Raw genomic sequence first — 27,094 nt, 5'->3', positions numbered from 1 at the left:
GGTGTTTTGTAGAACAAGCAAGATCATTCTAATAAATAACTAGATGCAGTCTCCCGGTGAGCAAGCCAACACTGCCCTGCTGTGGTGAGGAACCCAAACTCCAATGATGAATACCAGAGCCGGGAGAGCCAGATCTCCTCTGACATGTCATAGCTACACTCAGTGACCCCCGACATCCGCGAAGAAGAGGGAGAGCCCACCCCCCGTGACCCAGGAAGTCCCACTTGCCGAAACCGTGCAGGTCCAACCCAGTCCCCCTCCGCGATCGACACCAGAAAACAGAGGAACAACCTGGGAAACGTAGTAATGGCATAATGTAACTTTATTCCTCTGTTGTCTGACATCGAGCACAAAACAAGACCAAACCAGACCAACACAGCCCCAACAAATGAAACCTCCCCAACCACAAACAACAAGCCCCCCCACTCCCCACAAACACCCACCCAGCAACCTCCAATCAGGGCCACTGAATGCAGCTATAACTTCAAATTGCTGTCATGTGATGTAAGTTTAGCATTATATACCAAGTATTGTAACTTTAGAATAAATGAGACTAGTAGTCCGTCTTTGCTCTTTGTTGTGGATGGAATTGCCTGAGCTGGGATGTTCAGATGGTTGGCTTTCTCTTGGGGTGTGATGGAATTGCCTGTGATGGAACTGGGATGGTCAGTCAGTCCGCAGGCTCTCGCAGGAGGAAAGCACAGGATTTTCTGCTGCAGTTGGCATATCTCTAGTTGGGGACGGGCATATGACGTTCATCTGGGCCTGCCGGAATCTCTCGCCGGAGTTTAAAAGAAGGAAATTAGTAGTCATTCAATCTTTTATATCTTCCATGCAGTCTGCTAATTTGGATAGCTTGAAGGAATCATCTGGTTTTGATGAGGTATATAGCCAAGTATCATCGGCATAACAGTGGAAGCATATTCCATGTTTTTATATAATGTTTGCAAGGGGCATTATGTATATGGAGAAAAGCAAGGGTCCTAAAACCGATCCCTGAGGTAATCCATAATTTACTTGCGTAAGATTTGACGATTTCCCATTTAAATGGACTTATAGATATTTGTCTGATAAGTAAGATCTGAAACATTGTAGTGCCTGTCCCTGAATACCGGTATAATTGTGTAAATGATCTAAAAGTCTTTTATGGTCTACAGTATTGAACTGTCGTGAGATGTTACCTTCAACGGTACTATAAGCAGGTTGTTTGTAACTTTAACGAGCGCAGTTTCAGTGCTATGATGCGGTCTAAAGCCAGACTGAAATCTTTTGTGCATGTCATTATTTTGTAGGAAAGAGCACTACTGAGTGGACATTACTTTTTCTAGCATTTTAGACAAGTAAGGGAGATTTGAAATCGGTCTGTAGCTCTTTTAATAATTTAGTTGGAATGGGGTCTAATGAGCATGTTGTAGGTATGGATGTTGCAATAAGTTTAATTATTACATGGGCATAATCACAATTATATCTGTATTCAGGGACAGGCACTGCAATGGTTCAGATCTTACTTAACAGACAGATATCAATACGTCCATTTAAATGGGAAATCGTCAAATCTTACGCAAGTAAATTATGGATTACCTCAGGGATCGGTTTTAGGACCCTTGCTTTTCTCCATATACATGCTGCCCCTCGGCAACATTATTAGAAAACATGGAATTAGCTTCCACTGTTATGCAGATGATACTCAGCTATATATCTCATCAAGACCAGATTATTCCTTTAAGCTATCCAAACTGGCAGAGTGCATCGAGTACATAAAACATTGGATGACTAGAAATTTTCTCCTTTTAAACTCTAGCAAAACAGAAATATTACTTATAGCACCAAAATCAAGTAAACAGAATATCTCTGATTACAGCCTGCAAATTGAAAGCTGCACTGTTACTCCAACAAATACAGTTAAAGACCTAGGCGTTATATTAGACGGCAACCTGTCATTTAAAAATCACATCTCAAATATCACAAAAACAGCCTTCTTCCAGCTTAGAAATGTTGCCAAATTAAGAAATAGTTTGTGTGTTGCAGACGCAGAAAAGCTTATTCATGCATTTGTGACCTCACCGGCTTGACTATTGTAATGCTCTACTTAGTGGTTGTCCTGTATCATCGATAAACAAAATACAGTTAGTTCAGAATGCAGCTGCCAGAGTTCTTTCTAGGTCAAGAAAATGCGATCACATAACCCCAGTTTTATCATCGCTTCACTGGCTACCCATTAAGTATCGTATTGATTTTAAAATTCTTTTAATTACTAACAAAGCCCTGAACGGTTTAGCACCTACTTACTTAACCGAGCTTTTATCACGTTACAACCCATCACGCTCTCTAAGATCTCAAAAGTTAGGACTTTTGACAACACCTAGAATAACAAAATCCACCAAAGGGGGACGAGCTTTCTCATACGTAGCACCTAAACTCTGGAATAGCCTTCCTGATACTATTCGAGGGTCAGACACACTCTCCCAATTTAAATCTAGATTAAAGACACATCTTTTCAGCCAAGCTTTCACTTAATGCATAGTTAATGAACAGCAGCTACGCTAATCATCCCAGCTCAGACCACTACATCCCCAACCAAGAGCAAAGATGGACTATTTGTCTTATTAATGCTGAAGTTACAATATTTGGTATTAAATGCTAAACTAAAATCACATGTCACCAGTTTGAGTGCAGCTATGACACGTCAGAGGGGATCTGGCCCTCCCGGTTGAGCCTGGTTTCTCCCGAGGTTTTTTTCTCCATTAATCAATCATTGGAGTTTGGGTTCCTCGCCACAGCAGGGCAGTGCTGGCCTGCTCACCGGGAGACTGCATTCATTCATTTATTTATTTAATTAGAAATTAGATATTATTTATTAGAATGATCTTACTCGTTGTATAAATACCATGCAATGTGCTGTGTTTTAACTTTTCTGTTTTTCCTGTTTGCCCCTGTAAAGCTGCTTTGAAACAATACACATTGTGAAAAGCGCTATATAAATAAACTTGAATAAACTTGAAAAGTTTAATTAAATCTTCCTGTTTTATAGGTGAAAAACACTATAGCTTTTCTTTTGGGGCAGTGGTTGATTAATTCATCAGACTCACCTGAAGGTTGGGTTTTTACTATGTTGTTTCGTATGTTTTCGATTTTCTCCATAAAAAAATCATGAATTCATTAAGGTGCGGCAGAATAGCCAGGTCAGATGAAGTCTGGTGTTTAGGATTTAGTGAGAGCCATAACCAGCGCGAGACCCTGGCGCACAGACTGACTTACTGGGTGTGATTGGATCGCTCTAGCTGGCTTCAAGTTTCTATTAAGTAAAACAAGTGATTTACAAAATTCTTATATAAGTTACGTTTTAAATTTTGCCTACTACAAATTTCAATTACAGTGTAAAAAATATGGTCCGATTAGAAGTCCGCAAACTCTTTCAGAAAAGTAGTGTAGGGCCCAGGGAATCTATACACAGTAGCCAATGTAAGAGAAAGCAATGTTTTTTTACTTTTGTTTGAAACAATTATTTTCAACGCAAGCACTTCAAATGATTTAAATGTATGCTTTGTTCTCCGAGTTATGGTAAGAAAGTCTCTAAAGATTGTTGCGACACCACCACCTCGACCAACTGGAAAGTACTGTTTATGAAAACTGTTGTCTGTGATCATTTCATTTACAATAACTGCCTTTGAATTTAGTGATCTAAATGTGCTGTCCTCAGTATATGTTCTGTATATAACTTGACAGACAGGTAAACTCTTCCATAGCATCAAGACTCTGAAGACAGTTGGCTTTTTGTCCACAGGTTTATTGACATTGCAATGGAAAGGTGAAACTGAAACATACATGGGCATAATCAGCACCATGTACAGATATATCAACTCAAATCATACTAATTAAATCCCTAAGGAACATTACCCTAGCACAACAGTACTGTAGATGGTAAATAACAGACTTCTAACAATAAACTTCACAAAATATAACAATGTCACCATATAATGATGTGCAATTGTAGATGTTGTTAAAAACAATCCATCCATACCCGTGATATGAATTGGGGGCCGTGATTATGTCCTCAGGGATTCCTAAGTGTCTGAACACATACAGTCAGGTCCATAAATATTGGGACATTGACACAATTTGAATGTTTTTGGCTCTATACACCACCACAATGGACTTCTTTCCCTGGTGAAGAAAACACCCTTACCAACAGTTGGCCAGATCAAGAACACTCTCCAGGAGGTAGGTGTATGTGTGGCAAATCCTTCATGATCCTAACCATACCACCTCATCAGTGAAGCATGGTGGTGGTAGTGTCATGGCGTGGGCATGTATGGCTGCCAGTGGAACTGGTTCTCTTGTATTCATTGATGATGTGACTGCTGACAAAAGCAGCAGGATGAATTCTGAAGTGTTTCGGGCAATATCATCTGCTCATATTCAGCCAAATGCTTCAGAACTCATTGGACGGCGCTTCACAGTGCAGATGGACAAAGCATACTGCAAAAGCAACCAAAGAGTTTTTGAAGGGAAAGAAGTGGACTGTTATGCAATGGCCAAGTCAATCACCTGACCTGAATCCGATTGAGCATGCATTTCACTTGCTGAAGACAAAACTGAAGGGAAAATGCCCCAAGAACAAGCAGGAACTGAAGACGGTTGCAGTAGAGGCCTGGCAGAGCATCAACAGGGATGAAACCCAGCGTCTGGTGATGTCTATTCGTTCTAGACTTCAGAATGTAATTGACTGCAAAGGATTTGCAACCAAATTTTAAAAAGTGAAAGTTTGATTTATGATTATTATTCTGTCCCATTACTTTTGGTCCCTTAACAAGTGGGACGCACGTATGCAAACTGTGGTAATTCCTACACCATTCACCTGATTTGGATGTAAATACCCTCAAATTAAGGCTGACAGTCTGCAGTTAAAGCACATCTTGTTCGTTTCATTTGAAATCCATAGTGGTGGTGAATAGAGCCAAAAATGTTAGAATTGTGTCGATGTCCCAATATTTATGGACCTGACTGTATGTGAATAGCAGCTTGGCTGTTTCTATGGCAGTGGGGTGGCCATTGAGAGAGGGCAAACAACAGGGTTTAGAGAAATAATCAACAATTAATAGCATACAGGGATTACCTTGAGAAGGAGGAAGGCCAATAACGAAAACACCCAAATGCGACCAGTGACGATTAGAAACAGGTAGCGGCATGAGCATTCCAGATGGTAGGTGGTGAGGAGACCGTGATTACGGTGGCTAGTGTCTCTAGTAATTCTCCTCGCTTTTTTCACACACTGTCTGGTGTAAATTTCCTGGAGAGTGGGAAGCTCACCTTCGACGGTGTTGCTGGCAGTTCGTACCACTCTCTGAAGGGCTTTACGAATGAGAGCGGTACTGTTACCGTACCAGGCAGTGACAAGCCAGTTAGGATACTCTCTACTGTGCCGGTGTAGAATCGAGAGAGGATATGGTGATTCATGCCAAACTCCCTCAGCCGTTTCAGGAATAAGAAGAGACGTTGGTGAGCCTTCTTCAATATGGCTTCGGTGTGAGTGGTCCATATGAGCTCCTCTGTGATACACCAAGGAACTTGAAACTGTTGACTTGTCCACTGGTGCTCCGCTGATGGTGATAGGATTGTGTTCTCTGTCTTTCCTCTTAAAGTCCACCATCAGCTCCTTGGTCTTACTGAGGTCGAGTGAGAGGTTGTGTTCTTTACACTAACATGACAGAGTGTGCACCTCTTCTATGTAGGCTGTTTCAGTTTGAGTGCAGCTATGACACGTCAGAGGGGATCTGGCCCTCCCGGTTGAGCCTGGTTTCTCCCGAGGTTTTTTTCTCCATTAATCAATCATTGGAGTTTGGGTTCCTCGCCACAGCAGGGCAGTGCTGGCCTGCTCACCGGGAGACTGCATTCATTCATTTATTTATTTAATTAGAAATTAGATATTATTTATTAGAATGATCTTACTCGTTGTATAAATACCATGCAATGTGCTGTGTTTTAACTTTTCTGTTTTTCCTGTTTGCCCCTGTAAAGCTGCTTTGAAACAATACACATTGTGAAAAGCGCTATATAAATAAACTTGAATAAACTTGAAAAGTTTAATTAAATCTTCCTGTTTTATAGGTGAAAAACACTATAGCTTTTCTTTTGGGGCAGTGGTTGATTAATTCATCAGACTCACCTGAAGGTTGGGTTTTTACTATGTTGTTTCGTATGTTTTCGATTTTCTCCATAAAAAAATCATGAATTCATTAAGGTGCGGCAGAATAGCCAGGTCAGATGAAGTCTGGTGTTTAGGATTTAGTGAGAGCCATAACCAGCGCGAGACCCTGGCGCACAGACTGACTTACTGGGTGTGATTGGATCGCTCTAGCTGGCTTCAAGTTTCTATTAAGTAAAACAAGTGATTTACAAAATTCTTATATAAGTTACGTTTTAAATTTTGCCTACTACAAATTTCAATTACAGTGTAAAAAATATGGTCCGATTAGAAGTCCGCAAACTCTTTCAGAAAAGTAGTGTAGGGCCCAGGGAATCTATACACAGTAGCCAATGTAAGAGAAAGCAATGTTTTTTTACTTTTGTTTGAAACAATTATTTTCAACGCAAGCACTTCAAATGATTTAAATGTATGCTTTGTTCTCCGAGTTATGGTAAGAAAGTCTCTAAAGATTGTTGCGACACCACCACCTCGACCAACTGGAAAGTACTGTTTATGAAAACTGTTGTCTGTGATCATTTCATTTACAATAACTGCCTTTGAATTTAGTGATCTAAATGTGCTGTCCTCAGTATATGTTCTGTATATAACTTGACAGACAGGTAAACTCTTCCATAGCATCAAGACTCTGAAGACAGTTGGCTTTTTGTCCACAGGTTTATTGACATTGCAATGGAAAGGTGAAACTGAAACATACATGGGCATAATCAGCACCATGTACAGATATATCAACTCAAATCATACTAATTAAATCCCTAAGGAACATTACCCTAGCACAACAGTACTGTAGATGGTAAATAACAGACTTCTAACAATAAACTTCACAAAATATAACAATGTCACCATATAATGATGTGCAATTGTAGATGTTGTTAAAAACAATCCATCCATACCCGTGATATGAATTGGGGGCCGTGATTATGTCCTCAGGGATTCCTAAGTGTCTGAACACATACAGTCAGGTCCATAAATATTGGGACATTGACACAATTTGAATGTTTTTGGCTCTATACACCACCACAATGGACTTCTTTCCCTGGTGAAGAAAACACCCTTACCAACAGTTGGCCAGATCAAGAACACTCTCCAGGAGGTAGGTGTATGTGTGGCAAATCCTTCATGATCCTAACCATACCACCTCATCAGTGAAGCATGGTGGTGGTAGTGTCATGGCGTGGGCATGTATGGCTGCCAGTGGAACTGGTTCTCTTGTATTCATTGATGATGTGACTGCTGACAAAAGCAGCAGGATGAATTCTGAAGTGTTTCGGGCAATATCATCTGCTCATATTCAGCCAAATGCTTCAGAACTCATTGGACGGCGCTTCACAGTGCAGATGGACAAAGCATACTGCAAAAGCAACCAAAGAGTTTTTGAAGGGAAAGAAGTGGACTGTTATGCAATGGCCAAGTCAATCACCTGACCTGAATCCGATTGAGCATGCATTTCACTTGCTGAAGACAAAACTGAAGGGAAAATGCCCCAAGAACAAGCAGGAACTGAAGACGGTTGCAGTAGAGGCCTGGCAGAGCATCAACAGGGATGAAACCCAGCGTCTGGTGATGTCTATTCGTTCTAGACTTCAGAATGTAATTGACTGCAAAGGATTTGCAACCAAATTTTAAAAAGTGAAAGTTTGATTTATGATTATTATTCTGTCCCATTACTTTTGGTCCCTTAACAAGTGGGACGCACGTATGCAAACTGTGGTAATTCCTACACCATTCACCTGATTTGGATGTAAATACCCTCAAATTAAGGCTGACAGTCTGCAGTTAAAGCACATCTTGTTCGTTTCATTTGAAATCCATAGTGGTGGTGAATAGAGCCAAAAATGTTAGAATTGTGTCGATGTCCCAATATTTATGGACCTGACTGTATGTGAATAGCAGCTTGGCTGTTTCTATGGCAGTGGGGTGGCCATTGAGAGAGGGCAAACAACAGGGTTTAGAGAAATAATCAACAATTAATAGCATACAGGGATTACCTTGAGAAGGAGGAAGGCCAATAACGAAAACACCCAAATGCGACCAGTGACGATTAGAAACAGGTAGCGGCATGAGCATTCCAGATGGTAGGTGGTGAGGAGACCGTGATTACGGTGGCTAGTGTCTCTAGTAATTCTCCTCGCTTTTTTCACACACTGTCTGGTGTAAATTTCCTGGAGAGTGGGAAGCTCACCTTCGACGGTGTTGCTGGCAGTTCGTACCACTCTCTGAAGGGCTTTACGAATGAGAGCGGTACTGTTACCGTACCAGGCAGTGACAAGCCAGTTAGGATACTCTCTACTGTGCCGGTGTAGAATCGAGAGAGGATATGGTGATTCATGCCAAACTCCCTCAGCCGTTTCAGGAATAAGAAGAGACGTTGGTGAGCCTTCTTCAATATGGCTTCGGTGTGAGTGGTCCATATGAGCTCCTCTGTGATACACCAAGGAACTTGAAACTGTTGACTTGTCCACTGGTGCTCCGCTGATGGTGATAGGATTGTGTTCTCTGTCTTTCCTCTTAAAGTCCACCATCAGCTCCTTGGTCTTACTGAGGTCGAGTGAGAGGTTGTGTTCTTTACACTAACATGACAGAGTGTGCACCTCTTCTATGTAGGCTGTTTCAGTTTGAGTGCAGCTATGACACGTCAGAGGGGATCTGGCCCTCCCGGTTGAGCCTGGTTTCTCCCGAGGTTTTTTTCTCCATTAATCAATCATTGGAGTTTGGGTTCCTCGCCACAGCAGGGCAGTGCTGGCCTGCTCACCGGGAGACTGCATTCATTCATTTATTTATTTAATTAGAAATTAGATATTATTTATTAGAATGATCTTACTCGTTGTATAAATACCATGCAATGTGCTGTGTTTTAACTTTTCTGTTTTTCCTGTTTGCCCCTGTAAAGCTGCTTTGAAACAATACACATTGTGAAAAGCGCTATATAAATAAACTTGAATAAACTTGAAAAGTTTAATTAAATCTTCCTGTTTTATAGGTGAAAAACACTATAGCTTTTCTTTTGGGGCAGTGGTTGATTAATTCATCAGACTCACCTGAAGGTTGGGTTTTTACTATGTTGTTTCGTATGTTTTCGATTTTCTCCATAAAAAAATCATGAATTCATTAAGGTGCGGCAGAATAGCCAGGTCAGATGAAGTCTGGTGTTTAGGATTTAGTGAGAGCCATAACCAGCGCGAGACCCTGGCGCACAGACTGACTTACTGGGTGTGATTGGATCGCTCTAGCTGGCTTCAAGTTTCTATTAAGTAAAACAAGTGATTTACAAAATTCTTATATAAGTTACGTTTTAAATTTTGCCTACTACAAATTTCAATTACAGTGTAAAAAATATGGTCCGATTAGAAGTCCGCAAACTCTTTCAGAAAAGTAGTGTAGGGCCCAGGGAATCTATACACAGTAGCCAATGTAAGAGAAAGCAATGTTTTTTTACTTTTGTTTGAAACAATTATTTTCAACGCAAGCACTTCAAATGATTTAAATGTATGCTTTGTTCTCCGAGTTATGGTAAGAAAGTCTCTAAAGATTGTTGCGACACCACCACCTCGACCAACTGGAAAGTACTGTTTATGAAAACTGTTGTCTGTGATCATTTCATTTACAATAACTGCCTTTGAATTTAGTGATCTAAATGTGCTGTCCTCAGTATATGTTCTGTATATAACTTGACAGACAGGTAAACTCTTCCATAGCATCAAGACTCTGAAGACAGTTGGCTTTTTGTCCACAGGTTTATTGACATTGCAATGGAAAGGTGAAACTGAAACATACATGGGCATAATCAGCACCATGTACAGATATATCAACTCAAATCATACTAATTAAATCCCTAAGGAACATTACCCTAGCACAACAGTACTGTAGATGGTAAATAACAGACTTCTAACAATAAACTTCACAAAATATAACAATGTCACCATATAATGATGTGCAATTGTAGATGTTGTTAAAAACAATCCATCCATACCCGTGATATGAATTGGGGGCCGTGATTATGTCCTCAGGGATTCCTAAGTGTCTGAACACATACAGTCAGGTCCATAAATATTGGGACATTGACACAATTTGAATGTTTTTGGCTCTATACACCACCACAATGGACTTCTTTCCCTGGTGAAGAAAACACCCTTACCAACAGTTGGCCAGATCAAGAACACTCTCCAGGAGGTAGGTGTATGTGTGGCAAATCCTTCATGATCCTAACCATACCACCTCATCAGTGAAGCATGGTGGTGGTAGTGTCATGGCGTGGGCATGTATGGCTGCCAGTGGAACTGGTTCTCTTGTATTCATTGATGATGTGACTGCTGACAAAAGCAGCAGGATGAATTCTGAAGTGTTTCGGGCAATATCATCTGCTCATATTCAGCCAAATGCTTCAGAACTCATTGGACGGCGCTTCACAGTGCAGATGGACAAAGCATACTGCAAAAGCAACCAAAGAGTTTTTGAAGGGAAAGAAGTGGACTGTTATGCAATGGCCAAGTCAATCACCTGACCTGAATCCGATTGAGCATGCATTTCACTTGCTGAAGACAAAACTGAAGGGAAAATGCCCCAAGAACAAGCAGGAACTGAAGACGGTTGCAGTAGAGGCCTGGCAGAGCATCAACAGGGATGAAACCCAGCGTCTGGTGATGTCTATTCGTTCTAGACTTCAGAATGTAATTGACTGCAAAGGATTTGCAACCAAATTTTAAAAAGTGAAAGTTTGATTTATGATTATTATTCTGTCCCATTACTTTTGGTCCCTTAACAAGTGGGACGCACGTATGCAAACTGTGGTAATTCCTACACCATTCACCTGATTTGGATGTAAATACCCTCAAATTAAGGCTGACAGTCTGCAGTTAAAGCACATCTTGTTCGTTTCATTTGAAATCCATAGTGGTGGTGAATAGAGCCAAAAATGTTAGAATTGTGTCGATGTCCCAATATTTATGGACCTGACTGTATGTGAATAGCAGCTTGGCTGTTTCTATGGCAGTGGGGTGGCCATTGAGAGAGGGCAAACAACAGGGTTTAGAGAAATAATCAACAATTAATAGCATACAGGGATTACCTTGAGAAGGAGGAAGGCCAATAACGAAAACACCCAAATGCGACCAGTGACGATTAGAAACAGGTAGCGGCATGAGCATTCCAGATGGTAGGTGGTGAGGAGACCGTGATTACGGTGGCTAGTGTCTCTAGTAATTCTCCTCGCTTTTTTCACACACTGTCTGGTGTAAATTTCCTGGAGAGTGGGAAGCTCACCTTCGACGGTGTTGCTGGCAGTTCGTACCACTCTCTGAAGGGCTTTACGAATGAGAGCGGTACTGTTACCGTACCAGGCAGTGACAAGCCAGTTAGGATACTCTCTACTGTGCCGGTGTAGAATCGAGAGAGGATATGGTGATTCATGCCAAACTCCCTCAGCCGTTTCAGGAATAAGAAGAGACGTTGGTGAGCCTTCTTCAATATGGCTTCGGTGTGAGTGGTCCATATGAGCTCCTCTGTGATACACCAAGGAACTTGAAACTGTTGACTTGTCCACTGGTGCTCCGCTGATGGTGATAGGATTGTGTTCTCTGTCTTTCCTCTTAAAGTCCACCATCAGCTCCTTGGTCTTACTGAGGTCGAGTGAGAGGTTGTGTTCTTTACACTAACATGACAGAGTGTGCACCTCTTCTATGTAGGCTGTTTCAGTTTGAGTGCAGCTATGACACGTCAGAGGGGATCTGGCCCTCCCGGTTGAGCCTGGTTTCTCCCGAGGTTTTTTTCTCCATTAATCAATCATTGGAGTTTGGGTTCCTCGCCACAGCAGGGCAGTGCTGGCCTGCTCACCGGGAGACTGCATTCATTCATTTATTTATTTAATTAGAAATTAGATATTATTTATTAGAATGATCTTACTCGTTGTATAAATACCATGCAATGTGCTGTGTTTTAACTTTTCTGTTTTTCCTGTTTGCCCCTGTAAAGCTGCTTTGAAACAATACACATTGTGAAAAGCGCTATATAAATAAACTTGAATAAACTTGAAAAGTTTAATTAAATCTTCCTGTTTTATAGGTGAAAAACACTATAGCTTTTCTTTTGGGGCAGTGGTTGATTAATTCATCAGACTCACCTGAAGGTTGGGTTTTTACTATGTTGTTTCGTATGTTTTCGATTTTCTCCATAAAAAAATCATGAATTCATTAAGGTGCGGCAGAATAGCCAGGTCAGATGAAGTCTGGTGTTTAGGATTTAGTGAGAGCCATAACCAGCGCGAGACCCTGGCGCACAGACTGACTTACTGGGTGTGATTGGATCGCTCTAGCTGGCTTCAAGTTTCTATTAAGTAAAACAAGTGATTTACAAAATTCTTATATAAGTTACGTTTTAAATTTTGCCTACTACAAATTTCAATTACAGTGTAAAAAATATGGTCCGATTAGAAGTCCGCAAACTCTTTCAGAAAAGTAGTGTAGGGCCCAGGGAATCTATACACAGTAGCCAATGTAAGAGAAAGCAATGTTTTTTTACTTTTGTTTGAAACAATTATTTTCAACGCAAGCACTTCAAATGATTTAAATGTATGCTTTGTTCTCCGAGTTATGGTAAGAAAGTCTCTAAAGATTGTTGCGACACCACCACCTCGACCAACTGGAAAGTACTGTTTATGAAAACTGTTGTCTGTGATCATTTCATTTACAATAACTGCCTTTGAATTTAGTGATCTAAATGTGCTGTCCTCAGTATATGTTCTGTATATAACTTGACAGACAGGTAAACTCTTCCATAGCATCAAGACTCTGAAGACAGTTGGCTTTTTGTCCACAGGTTTATTGACATTGCAATGGAAAGGTGAAACTGAAACATACATGGGCATAATCAGCACCATGTACAGATATATCAACTCAAATCATACTAATTAAATCCCTAAGGAACATTACCCTAGCACAACAGTACTGTAGATGGTAAATAACAGACTTCTAACAATAAACTTCACAAAATATAACAATGTCACCATATAATGATGTGCAATTGTAGATGTTGTTAAAAACAATCCATCCATACCCGTGATATGAATTGGGGGCCGTGATTATGTCCTCAGGGATTCCTAAGTGTCTGAACACATACAGTCAGGTCCATAAATATTGGGACATTGACACAATTTGAATGTTTTTGGCTCTATACACCACCACAATGGACTTCTTTCCCTGGTGAAGAAAACACCCTTACCAACAGTTGGCCAGATCAAGAACACTCTCCAGGAGGTAGGTGTATGTGTGGCAAATCCTTCATGATCCTAACCATACCACCTCATCAGTGAAGCATGGTGGTGGTAGTGTCATGGCGTGGGCATGTATGGCTGCCAGTGGAACTGGTTCTCTTGTATTCATTGATGATGTGACTGCTGACAAAAGCAGCAGGATGAATTCTGAAGTGTTTCGGGCAATATCATCTGCTCATATTCAGCCAAATGCTTCAGAACTCATTGGACGGCGCTTCACAGTGCAGATGGACAAAGCATACTGCAAAAGCAACCAAAGAGTTTTTGAAGGGAAAGAAGTGGACTGTTATGCAATGGCCAAGTCAATCACCTGACCTGAATCCGATTGAGCATGCATTTCACTTGCTGAAGACAAAACTGAAGGGAAAATGCCCCAAGAACAAGCAGGAACTGAAGACGGTTGCAGTAGAGGCCTGGCAGAGCATCAACAGGGATGAAACCCAGCGTCTGGTGATGTCTATTCGTTCTAGACTTCAGAATGTAATTGACTGCAAAGGATTTGCAACCAAATTTTAAAAAGTGAAAGTTTGATTTATGATTATTATTCTGTCCCATTACTTTTGGTCCCTTAACAAGTGGGACGCACGTATGCAAACTGTGGTAATTCCTACACCATTCACCTGATTTGGATGTAAATACCCTCAAATTAAGGCTGACAGTCTGCAGTTAAAGCACATCTTGTTCGTTTCATTTGAAATCCATAGTGGTGGTGAATAGAGCCAAAAATGTTAGAATTGTGTCGATGTCCCAATATTTATGGACCTGACTGTATGTGAATAGCAGCTTGGCTGTTTCTATGGCAGTGGGGTGGCCATTGAGAGAGGGCAAACAACAGGGTTTAGAGAAATAATCAACAATTAATAGCATACAGGGATTACCTTGAGAAGGAGGAAGGCCAATAACGAAAACACCCAAATGCGACCAGTGACGATTAGAAACAGGTAGCGGCATGAGCATTCCAGATGGTAGGTGGTGAGGAGACCGTGATTACGGTGGCTAGTGTCTCTAGTAATTCTCCTCGCTTTTTTCACACACTGTCTGGTGTAAATTTCCTGGAGAGTGGGAAGCTCACCTTCGACGGTGTTGCTGGCAGTTCGTACCACTCTCTGAAGGGCTTTACGAATGAGAGCGGTACTGTTACCGTACCAGGCAGTGACAAGCCAGTTAGGATACTCTCTACTGTGCCGGTGTAGAATCGAGAGAGGATATGGTGATTCATGCCAAACTCCCTCAGCCGTTTCAGGAATAAGAAGAGACGTTGGTGAGCCTTCTTCAATATGGCTTCGGTGTGAGTGGTCCATATGAGCTCCTCTGTGATACACCAAGGAACTTGAAACTGTTGACTTGTCCACTGGTGCTCCGCTGATGGTGATAGGATTGTGTTCTCTGTCTTTCCTCTTAAAGTCCACCATCAGCTCCTTGGTCTTACTGAGGTCGAGTGAGAGGTTGTGTTCTTTACACTAACATGACAGAGTGTGCACCTCTTCTATGTAGGCTGTTTCATCAGCCTCAGTGATCAGACTGACCAGCGTTCTGTCGTCGGCAAACTGTATGATGGCGCTGGAGCTGTGTGTTGCGACGCAGTCGTGTGTCTACAGGAGTGGGCTCAGAACACTTCCTTGTGGCGCTCCAGTGTTTAGGGTCAGTGGTATTGTTGCCAATTCTGAGTACCTGGCGTCTGCTAGACAGAAAGTCAAGGATCCAGCTGCACAGCAAGCTGTTCAAGTCCAGCGCCCAGAGTTTCACATCTAGCTTAGAGGGCACAATGGTGTTGAATGCAGAGCTGTAGTCCATAAACAACATTCTCGCATATGTGTTCTTTTTTCCAGGTGGGAGAGAGCAATGTGTAGTGTATGTGCAATGACATCATCAGTGGAGCGGTTGTTGGGGTATGCAAACTGTAGTGGGTCCAGTGAGGGAGGCAGAACATTGCAGATGAAATCTTTAACTAGCTTCTCAAAGCATTTGCTGATGATGGGGGTCAGAGCAACAATACGCCAGTCGTTTAAACAATTAATTTTTGGTTGCTTTGGTACAAAAACAATAGTGACTGTTTTGTAGCATGTGGATACAATGTATAGAGAAATGTTGAAAATATCCGTGAAGGCTTTGCGGATATCTACCGGTCGGAAGGATCAGGTTACATGCGCTACAGAGAAGATGAGTGACATAGCCTCTGTCGCCTCGATCACGGGGGTTCTCACAACACTAGCACTGTTATTTTCCTCGAAATGAGCATAAAAGGTGTTTAGCTCATCCAGGAGTGAGGCAGTGGCAGATTTTTTATTTCCTTAGAAGCCTAGAAGATGTTCAGTCCGTGCCACATACTTCTCGAATCAGTGGTGTTAAACTGATCCTCGATCTTGCTCCTGCTATGATGTTTGGCTGCTGTGATAGTTTTGCGGAGGTTATAGCTATCTTGCTTATACTCATCCGCGTTTCCTGAATTGAAAGAAGAGGGTAGCCTACCCTTAACCCACACCCTAAACCTAACCATGTAGACTATCTTAAGAGAATGTGAAGCTGACGTTACGCCCCATGTTGCAGTGGTGCCGCCATCTTGTAAGGTTTAACACTCCACTGCTATTATTGTTTTGATGTTTACTGTAACTTGTTTTGTTTGATATATGGAGACATCGAAAGTGAAAGATCAATGGGCTTTTCCTGAACGACTCTGCTTAATGCTATTTCAGTTTTTGTCAGCAAGATCGACCTACCATAGTTATATTTACTAATCAAACAAGAAAAACTAAATATTACATTGAACGCACCGGCAGCCATCCTCACAAAATGGCTCAACATTCAACGCGGCGTGACATCGATTAACAAGCTCTATATGCCATGGTCCTTGAACTTGCCAAAATACGGACTCCAAACACCAAAGATGTAGTGAGAGCCGTTTGTCATCGAAGTCAATGGATATCCCGTGCTCAGAGAGTAGGGAGCAGCAGTGAACACTGCGTTGGAACCATACAACGCAACGCAGCGTCTGTCTGTCACCTCCTGTTCGCGATGTAAGAATCAATATTGAACACACTCGACTCACGGGGATGAATCAAAATTCCCACCACTCAAACAAACGTTTGAACAATGCGTTGCGATGAACCGACTCCAAAACTGATCCATTCACATCACTGCAAGTGAATCAAATCTGATTCAAAACAGCCAACTGAAAGCAAGGAGCATGCGGCAAATATGTATTATTTGAGAAAAATATGCAGCTGCTAAAAACCGACCTGATTTTTAAAAGTTACGTTAAGAAATGCCGTTGAAGTCATATAGCCTACAACGCGTCTGCTGCTGCGTGTGTCTGTTTGCCCCCTCCCATCTCTGTTTAAAGCCGCTGACCTCATGATGGAAGACGCACTTGCTCTGAGGGCTTAAACGTGTTCATGAATGCCATGAACTTTCCAAACTACGATGATAGCACTGCGTTTCTGGGGGACTGGGGACCTTTTCAAAGGACTGTATTCGCTCTTCTGTGCCTGAGCATCATTCCTAATGCTTTCACGGGGTTATCGATGGTTTTCATAGGCGATACACCCGCTCACCGTTGCGTGATTCCCGCGGATCTGAACATCACGGCTGAATGGAGGAACGCGTCTGTGGCTATAGATGAGCACGACGGAGAAGCTCGAGTCAGTAGATGCTCACGACACAGAGTGGATATCATTAAAAGCTATTCTGACAGAGGTTTGATCCCGTGGGTGCATGTCAACGTGTCCGCTATTCCCCAGGAAAACTGTTTAGACGGGTGGGAATATGACAGAAGGACATACATCTCCACGATCGTTTCAGAGGTAACGTAAGTTAAGTAATGTGTGTTGGGTCGATCCTCACGTTTTTTGAGGAGGTCGTTTTCCTCAAATTAAGTCAAAAGCTTTTATATCCAATTCCAAAATCGAGTATTCGATTCAGGAAGACTATTACATTGATAACACTTTTTATTAAAAAAATATATATTTCGTGTATTATCAAGTCTGTATACAAATCGAATCGAATGAGGGTGGCAGGTCAAAGTTCAGTTCTATATGTTTTGTTCTCATTATATGAAAATGATTTAATGTTGCTTTGAATAATAACTAAGACTTTAATTTATGATCTGTACTGGTTTGTACATTGTGAACTGACATATACAATGTAACTCATTATATTTTTATTGCAGTGTAAAAGTTCAGTTGATTAGATTATTGAAATTGTTTACGGATAGTGTAAGGACATTTTTATTACAACGGCCAGTGATGTGGTATATTTTTAATGTGGGTCTTATTTTTTACTTGAAATCACAGTGGGATTTGGTGTGTTCAGACGGCTGGAGAGCTCCATTGACAACATCAATCTTTTTTTGCGGAGTTTTGACGGGTTCTGTGATCTCTGGACAGTTGTCTGACAGGTTAGAAACCACCAAAGCTCCTTTTACAAGCCCTGTGTCAATATCATTACATTTTCAAACAGAGATATCAAGCATTCACCGTAAGGCCAGTATATGGCAGTAGTGCATTATTAGAGAGGTCGTCAATATTTTCTGTATGTTTGAACATATTGTATGATGAAACAGCTTCGGAACTGAAACTATCGTCGTTCAAAAAGAACATTTATAAAAGAAGTTGTTGTTCACATCAACATCTACTTGAACATTATCACCTCCTTGACCCATTTACTGGTGCACAGTTGAGCAGATGATATTGATAGATCTGATAATCTTGTTATTGATCCAAAACGACACCATACCATTCGATCGATTTCTTAGGATTCGATCGATTTCTTAGGACAAAAACGATAGATCTAACTATCCTGATGATGTTTAGAACTAAAGAGGGAAAACAGCAGGCAGGAGACAAATAGAATAAAAGGAGCAGTTTATTAAATAATCTTAGTTGCTTTTCGATGATCAGTCAGACTAGAAATACATTCAGCAGGTATTGTTATACCAACACAGCCAGTGGAAAATTTCCGCTTCTCAACATTCATGTCTTGTTATGGAAGTAAAATAGTGACAAATGTGTTTGAAGCAAAGAGACATGCTGAATAGCACTAACTGAAAAAAAAATGCATTGTATTAACAGTTCTTGCATTTTAAGGTTCTGCAATTCAATATGGTTGTACATTTAAGCTGTGAATATTTCAAATTGAAACATTTCACACTCGGTATCACCGTCTAAAAAATAAAAAAACTAAATTCACCTTTTAAATTTCATTAAAAAAATTCAACTTGTTTTTAAATTAAACCTTTACTATTCTAACCTTTACTCGATTAAAAAATTCGCTTCCACAAATTCAGGGGTTCAAATTCGGCTTGAAATTCAAAGTTTCACATCCGGGAATCCCAGGAAAAGCAATAGAGCGCCGATTCTACAAATACATGATCTCTTCCTGGTGCCTGACCGCTTCACAAGCAGGTGGTGTAAGTCGGTTCTGACGTAGATCAAATCAAGAAATGCAGATACTCTTTATATGTTTGCCACACAGTCCACTCATCTGCTCGATAAAGTCAATTTAGTTGTTCTCATAGATAGCTTCTTATGCATCAGCAAGAAAAAAAATATTGACGTTTGTACTGGCAGCTTAGCTCACCTCTATCAGCCCTGGAAAGGACATGGAGCACGGGGACAATTCTAGGTGGCCTGGAAACAATCGAGTCATACATTTATAATATTAATTTAATTATTTTAATATTCTACCCGATCTCCTTGCACTGTCTATCTAGAGTACGAGTTTATGTTTGTATTTGGCTTGCTATTTATACGTATTCATTACTTTTTACGGGCATATAATACATTAACATTAAGTAATTTAGCAGCATTTAGCATTTTTATCCAAATTAACTTAAAAATAGTTCAGGGAGCAATAAAGCGATGTGTCGTACAGGAGCAAAACAATATTGGTTAAGATAGTGTGTGTAAATTACACCTGCGTATCAAATGCACGCAAATTTCTGTAGCTTGCCACATACAAACATAAAATCATGCTATTTATTAGCACCATCTTAAGTCATCAAATAATGGTTTGAGTTTCGGGGATTGGAAAAAATGGATATATAACAGTGCTTTACTGAACCATACTGTGTATTGAGTTTTTAAAATAAAATAAGTTAATTTCATGAAGCTATTTGAATGACACATGCCATGGTATTATTTTGGTATAAAACTAAATAGGAAAAAAAGCAATAAATATCCATTTAAAACTGACTACAGTATAGGAAATGAAAAAGTAGTGCAAACAGATATAAGAACAAGCCACAAACTATTTTATCACAACGTAAAATAATCTACAATATATATAACCTATTAAAAGTAAAGTATTTTCTTAAAAAAGTAATTGTAAAATATTTTGAAAATGTAGGATATTAATGCTTAAACTTAAACAAACTAATAACCACTTCAAAGAGACATATCAACAGAAATAATTATGCCTGCTTTTCATCTGAAATCTCTGAGGTCAGAACGAAAAATATAGCCAAGTATAGTCTATTAGGCTAAATGAAGTAATGAATAAAAAAACAAACTGAAATACTGCAATAATAAAGACACCTACCTATGCATCTCATTCAGTCATCATAAGTTTAAAGAGGGTAAACTTGATCATTTAACTGAACTGTACACGTACATTATAGACACTTTGCGATGAGGTGTACAGGTATGTTGGAGATCCTTATGGGTCCCAGCGGCTTCGGGTCTAACGTTGACAAAAGATCGTGTCCGATATGGCATGGCGTCTCTGGTAATTTAAAACGAATTTGCTTTTACCGAATCGACTTGAAAGACACAAATTAAATCAGTTTAATTGTTATGTAAACAACAAAATTTGTTAAACCAAAATTTGCCATACATAAATTGACATTTTTGCATTTTATTAACAGACAGCAACTCAAGCAGTTTGTTGCACGTTTTGGGGAACACCATCTTACAGCTGTTAGATCGATAACGCCGTGAGGTATCTTGCTTGGCAGCAGGCTGCAAGACATTTTGGGTCTAGTCTGGCTCTAAAGAAAGTGCTGTCTATTTGTATCTGGTCAATTTTATTTGGCCTGCTCAAGAAGTTCGCTTGGCTAAAAGATCGTTTTTTCTATTTTTTATTAACAAAATAAAAACGACGAACGTTTCCACAATTCCACAACATCCAGCATTTTCTGAGTGTCGCAAATTAAAACAAGATCATGTGAGGAAAATAAAAAGAAAGTCTGTAGAGATTGCTGCTATGTCATATAAAAAGAAGCACATACTGAGAGAGTTGCCTACGTGTTAAAATCGGAGCAGTTATCAGTGGGATGCTGGTTGAGATCTCAGTATTTGACCGACAATTAAACACAATAAATGTCATGATAACATTGATGATGCATAATATTTATGTGAATATGATGGTTGAAGTAAAACATAACCTAATTCCTTCTAGCCAGAGCAGGAGGGCATTCATAGTCTGAGCATAATAGGCCTAGAGTGTGTCTGTGCAAACTACTGGCAGTGCAAGCGTCAAAATTGACTTTATCGAGCAGATGAGTGGACACCGTGGAAAACATATAAAGAGTATCTGCATTTCTTGATTTGATCTACGTCAGAACCGACTTACAACACCTGCTGGTGAAGCGGTCAGGCAACAGGAAGAGATCATGCATTTGTAGAATCGGCGCTCTGTTGCTTTTCCTGGGATTCCCGGATGTGAAACTTTGAATTTCAAGCCGAATTTGAACCCCTGAATTTGTGGAAGTGAATTTTTAAATCGAGTAAAGGTTAGAATAGCAAAGGTTGAATTTAATTGAAATTTTAATGGAGAATTTTGATTTTTTAATTTTTAGACCGTGATACAGAGTGTGAAATGTTTCAATTCGAAATATTCACAGCTTAAATGTACAGCCATATTGAATTGCAGAACCTTAAAATGCAAGAACTGTTAATACAATGCATTTTTTTCAGTTAGTGCTAATCAGCACGTCTCTTTGCTTCAAACACATTTGTCACTATTTTACTGTCATATCTTGTGACCTTAAAAATTTTATATGAACATTCTGTTATGAATTACTCACACTGAAGTAGTACGATTACCCTAGGATTTCTTTTTATCTTCGGAAGACAAATTAAGATAGTTTTGATGAGGTTTGGCTGGGACCTTTCTGACTACCCATATAGACAGCAAAGTAAATGACAATCTGCACTTTGAAGAACGGTCTGTGCGCAGGAGTGGGAAAGCTACCAGATTTCATCAAAACTATCTTAAGAATGTGATCAGAAAGAGACCACTGGAAACCCATATCTACTTGTGAAGATAAATACTGCATCCATAAGATGCTGAATGAATATATATTATAACTAATAAACTAAATATATAAAAATAGTTAAGAAAAAAAAAACATTAAGCATGAGAAAATAAGCAATTAAATACATCAAAAATGTATGTCTGTACTCTCAGGACAGAATTTCATCATCTCTAGAAACACGTGCACACACACACACACACACACACACACACACACACAGAGGTTCTAAGAATCAATATGGAATGATGTTTTTGAAATAAACATGATAACCCCTTTAAAAACAGTTTGACAGAGAATATCAAGCATATGTAAATGATTAAGCTAGGTAAAATGTTCTTCTAGTTGCCTTTTCAAAATAATTTTATTTGCTCTTGATTTCCAGGTTTGGCAGGAAAATTGTGCTGTTTGTTACCATGGGGATTCAGACAGTATTTACCTTTATTCAAGTCTTCTCTCCATCTTGGCTCATTTTCTGTTTCTTGTTTTTCATTGTTGGAATGGGACAAATTTCTAACTATGTGGCAGCATTTGTTTTAGGTACATGCTTTTGATGTACTGTGGCTTAAGGTTTACATGTGTACATTTTAGAAGCCATCTTTCTTTTGCCCCTTGTTATTATAGTTGATTTAAGACATTTTTAAAAAGTCATATTTTTTTTCTACTTTTAGGATAACAAAATAATAGATGAATGTTTTACAAATGGTTAATATTTCACAGGGGATCTATTAAACACTCCTAAAAATTTAAACAGTAGAATCTGTGTTAATCCAAAAAAATTTCATTTAAGAACAGTTCATTCAAAAATGAAAATGCATCATTTACTCATCCTAACTGAGACCTAAATGTTATTTTTTCAGCTAAATACATGCAAGGATTTGTATAAAAATGTCCATTGATATAGTATTATTTAATGTCAACTCGAACAGTTTCCTGGCTACATTTTTGGATCTTGATAATTCTTTATCTCTAGTGAGAAGTAATAAATTGATGAAGAAAGACAAACTGCTACATTTAATGGATGAATATTTACTGAGTAATCCACTGTTTTGTAGACAGGGTCAAAATGACAATTTTTAGCTTAATAAGAAAAAGGGCAGCAGTTCAGACAGTTTGGAAGTTCTATTTGTAGAAGAATCTGTTGACTTAAGCAACTCGCCTTGCATGACATGACCAGGGATGCTAAAGGTATGAAACATCGGCTATATGCTTCTGCATATTTTAGCTCTTGGTAGCTCCAGAGGCAAATGTAAATGAAAATCAGGCAGCATTGATCAGGCTCATGAATCATCTTGCAATTTGTCGATTATGGTGTGTTTTGGAGCATAGCCTTTCAACAAGTAGTGTTTCTAGTTCATGACGAAACATCAGGCTTTATTAGACTGCCACAGGCAGTTCAACAACTATTTTTAACCCTTGTAATTTGGATTCAATTTTGTGAAAATAAGTCGTTTTTACCATCACAAAATACTGGATTAAACATTCATAAATTTTATCAAATATTTTAGCTTTCTTTGTCATTTAAGGATTTCTTTCTCCAGAAGAAAATTATGATCAACGTTTATGGTTGAGGTTTTTATTTTACATTTTGAAGCCCCAATAAGAGCATAATGTCTTCATAAAGGCTCCAGTGATTAATGCCTTTTGAAGCAAATCAGCTGGTTTTTGAAAAGCAAGAAGATTTTTTTTTATGAAATATGACACATGTCTGGTAATAAACTGTATGTCTCATTTCTTCTTGTGGGTGAGTAAATGATAAGAGAATTTTCTTTTTTGGGTGAACTTTTTCTTTAAGCTTCCTTCAGGTTTTCAAAATGTCCTTTTGTCCTAGGAATGGAGATATTGAGTGCATCAGTTCGTGACATCTACTCCACTCTTGGTGTTTGCCTTTTCTTCTCTATTGGGTATATGACACTTCCACTGGCTGCGTACTTCTTGCGAGACTGGAGGATGTTACTACTTGCTCTTACCATTCCTGGCTGCTTCTGCATTCCCCTGTGGTGGTAGGTGTAAGTTATGTGCTTCTCCAACTGAAATATTTCATCACCTCAGAATTATAAGGATCTATCTGACATTTTTGTCAAAATTGAGTTATTCACATATAATTATTCTGTGACAACCTATTAATATTGAGTTATGTTTTGCACATTTTTGAACTAAAATAATTTCTATACGGTTCTATTTGTGAGTTCATCAGTACTTTGAACACAAGAGGACTAATCACGATCAGCTTTTTTAAATTAAGTTCTTAAAAAAATCTTACATTTTAGACTAGAGTGTTAAGCCTTTAAGGTCAAATAGTCATTCAATTAGTTAGTGGGGTCTTAATTAAAAAAATAAACAATATATTTGTAACAAAATGTTTTTTGTTTGACCATTTAATAGTTATTGTACAATTCTGTGGTGCTAATTATTGTGGTAATATTTATTTAAATGTAGCATGCAGCATGTGTTTATTTTGCTAGTAAATTTTGAGCTTGTATCATTAATTACGACATATTGGTATATTGCAAATAAACAACAGTTCACATTTTCAAAATTATTTTACAATTGTCCTGTCAAATAAATATAGAAATTTCTGTAGTTCAGTGAAGGTGGGATCAACTGATGATGGGTAACTACTTCTGTCACTTGGTTTGTGAATAGAGTATTATGAGTATTAAATATTTTTCATATTTTAGACGTGGCCTTAATCATAAAAGACAAATAACATAAAAGTCAATTTTGAACGACTGATTTCAAGTAACTGTTAAATTGTTTGTTTTGAGCTCAGCGTTATGCCAGTCCTGTTGAAAAAATAACAGGTTATGCTGGTTTGTTTTGTTTTGATGCTGGTTTAAGCTGGTCATGTTCTGGTCCAAAACTGGTTTAAATTGGTTAAACCAGCATCAAAGCATACCTAACCCAGCATATGCTATTTTTTTCAACAGGGATTACCTATTAATTTATGAGTATGAGTAATAATATGAGGTAATCATTTTTCTGAATACTGTCGACGCATGTTCAGCATGTTAAACTTCATAAAGATACAGTAAAAACTAAATCGAAACAACTTTTATTTTAAATTATTACATTGTGCTATAAGCATGTTATTTTAGACATGTTATTTCAGAACTAGACAAAATATTTTATATTATAAAATATTTGGATGCTTTACTTGAACAAAAAAAGTTACAATATTAAATACATGTCATATAAGCCATGACATTTCAACACATTATTATAACACTTTTTTTTTTAAACAAGTAATGAGGAGAAAAAAATAAGTAAACCCTTTGTGTTACTTGTAAATAACTTCTTTCATTAATGTTTTCGAAGATAGAACCTTATAATTCAAAGCAGATTTTTTTTCAGAATTTCTGATTTTTTTTTACCACAAACCCCAAAAGAATCCTTAAAAAATTTCATAAACATCTACATTAATCATGTCCCTAAACAACAACTGCAAGCATATATCCAAGGAGTGCGTCGATATCCCCCGGGTGGAACGTCCGCCCGCGGTGCACCTGTGCCGCGGACGGCTACCACCTGGGGGGGAATCGGCCACACCTACCGTCCAAAGCACGTAAGACTTCGGCATCATTGGTGTCGAAGGCTTGCGATGCAGCGGGCCAGGCTGCCTCCTCTCTCTACGCCATGGCCATCCCGCAGGTCCGCCAGGCCGGGGAGAGAGCTCCACGAGGGTAAGGCCGACCCGGGTATAATGCAGGATCTCCGTGCCGCCACTGACAGCACTCTATGGGCGACTAAGGTGGCGGCGCGGGCCCTGGGTCGGACGATAGTGGTCCAGGAGAGACACCCCCGGCTATGCCTTGTGCAGAAGAGTGACACCAAGGAAGTCTGCTTTCTTGATGCACTCATCTCGCAGGGTGGGTTGTCGGTAACACCGTCGAGGACTGCGCTCAGCAGTTTTTGATGGTGAAACAGACCGTGGCAATTAGCCAAATTTTTTCACGCCGCGACTCGGCCGCCTACAGGCCTCCGAGATCTCACGTGACGTCTGCTTCCCTGCAATCCAGGAACCCTTCGACATCGGCTCCGGTTCCTGTGCCCCCACAGGCGGCACTCCGGAAGCAGAGGTCGAGGGGGAAACCTCCACCCCGTCAACAACCTTCTTCCGAGATGGGGGACTGACGGGAACACCCTTAAGGGAGAAAAACATCGGGCCCGAACCTTCACAGCCACTGCTCTGATCGGTCGGTACGGGACGATTCCTGCCTCGTCACCAAAGCCGGGCCCTTTTCACAACCTGGCGAGGCGTGAGGTCGTACACATACGACGGCTGTCACCACTCTCAAACTGACAGTGCGTGCCATCGTCCCGCCAGGCAGGTAAAAAGGCGGAGCCAACCTTCCCTCCGGGGACCCCCGCGACATGGGTAGCTCCGCCAGCCGACGAACCCCCCTGTGGAAATGATGAAGCAGACCGTCCCCTTGGTCACCCTGTCACAGTCCCTGGGAGCTCGAGAGCTGCCCACACTGTCTCGCTGGCTAATGAGGGCGGTCCGTCTTGGTTACTCGATCCAGTCCGCCAGAGACTCTCCCAAGTTTTGGGGCATCATCTCTCCCTCTGTCAGAGGCAGGGACGCCTCCGTACTTCGGGTAGAGGTCACCACCCTTCTGGCAAAACAGGCATCGAGTTCATCCCTCAAAACCAAGATGTTCAGTGGGTCACGACCCGCACTTCACCGTTCCCAAGAAACACGGCGGGTTGCCCCCAAAGGTCTGCGTACCCCGAACAGAGCACCTTCACAAGCTGCCATTCAGGGTGCTCACACAGAGGGCGTCCTGACATCTATCGGGTGTCAGGATTTGTTCGTGGCAATCGACCTGAAGGACGCTTACTTTCATGTCTCGATCCTCCTCGACACCGGCCGTTCCCACGGTTCGTGTACGAGAGGCGGGCATATCAGTACAGTATCCTCCCTTTCGGTCTGTCCCTGTCTCCACGGTCTTCACGAAGATCGTGGAAACCGCCCTTTCTCCCAGGGAGGAAGGCGAGCGGGTACTAAACTATCTCAGCGACTGGCCTATCTTGGCACACTCGTGAGATCTGTTATGTACACAAAGGGACCTGGTGCCCCGGCACCTAGATCGATTGGGACTCCAGGTCAACCAAGAGAGGGGCAAGCTCTCCAGTGCAGAGCATCCTCTTTCTAGGTATGGAACTCAACTCTGTCACCACGTCGGCGCACCTGTCTGCAGTATGCGCCCAACCAGTGTTGAACTGTCTGAAATGAACATTTTAGGCAGACAGCGGTCCCCCTGAAATAATTCAGAGGCTCCTGGGACACATGGCGTCCTCGCGGGTTAATACCCCTTGGGTTGATGCACATGAAACCGCTCCAACACTGGATTCAGAGTCGAGTTCCGAGGAG

The 27,094-nt window shown here is 40.4% G+C and overlaps 1 protein-coding gene across 1 annotated transcript in view; it reads left to right on the top strand.

Annotated features, from left to right (window-relative positions):
- The first annotated feature begins 16,683 nt into the window (after window positions 1-16,683).
- Window positions 16,684-27,094, top strand: part of LOC130407922 (solute carrier family 22 member 4-like) — a 30,658-nt gene continuing 20,247 nt past the window's right edge. Inside the window, exons 1-4 of the mRNA XM_056731258.1 lie at window positions 16,684-17,269; window positions 17,759-17,862; window positions 22,103-22,257; window positions 23,549-23,720. Coding sequence (XP_056587236.1) covers window positions 16,862-17,269; window positions 17,759-17,862; window positions 22,103-22,257; window positions 23,549-23,720 — 839 coding nt within the window. The 5' untranslated portion in view covers window positions 16,684-16,861. The remainder of the gene's footprint in view (window positions 17,270-17,758; window positions 17,863-22,102; window positions 22,258-23,548; window positions 23,721-27,094) is intronic.

Source organism: Triplophysa dalaica, chromosome 19 (assembly GCF_015846415.1).
Source record: "Triplophysa dalaica isolate WHDGS20190420 chromosome 19, ASM1584641v1, whole genome shotgun sequence".
NCBI classification, from domain to species: domain Eukaryota; kingdom Metazoa; phylum Chordata; class Actinopteri; order Cypriniformes; family Nemacheilidae; genus Triplophysa; species Triplophysa dalaica.
Note: the sequence above shows the minus strand (reverse complement) of the source record. Positions and strands in the feature narration are given on the sequence as shown.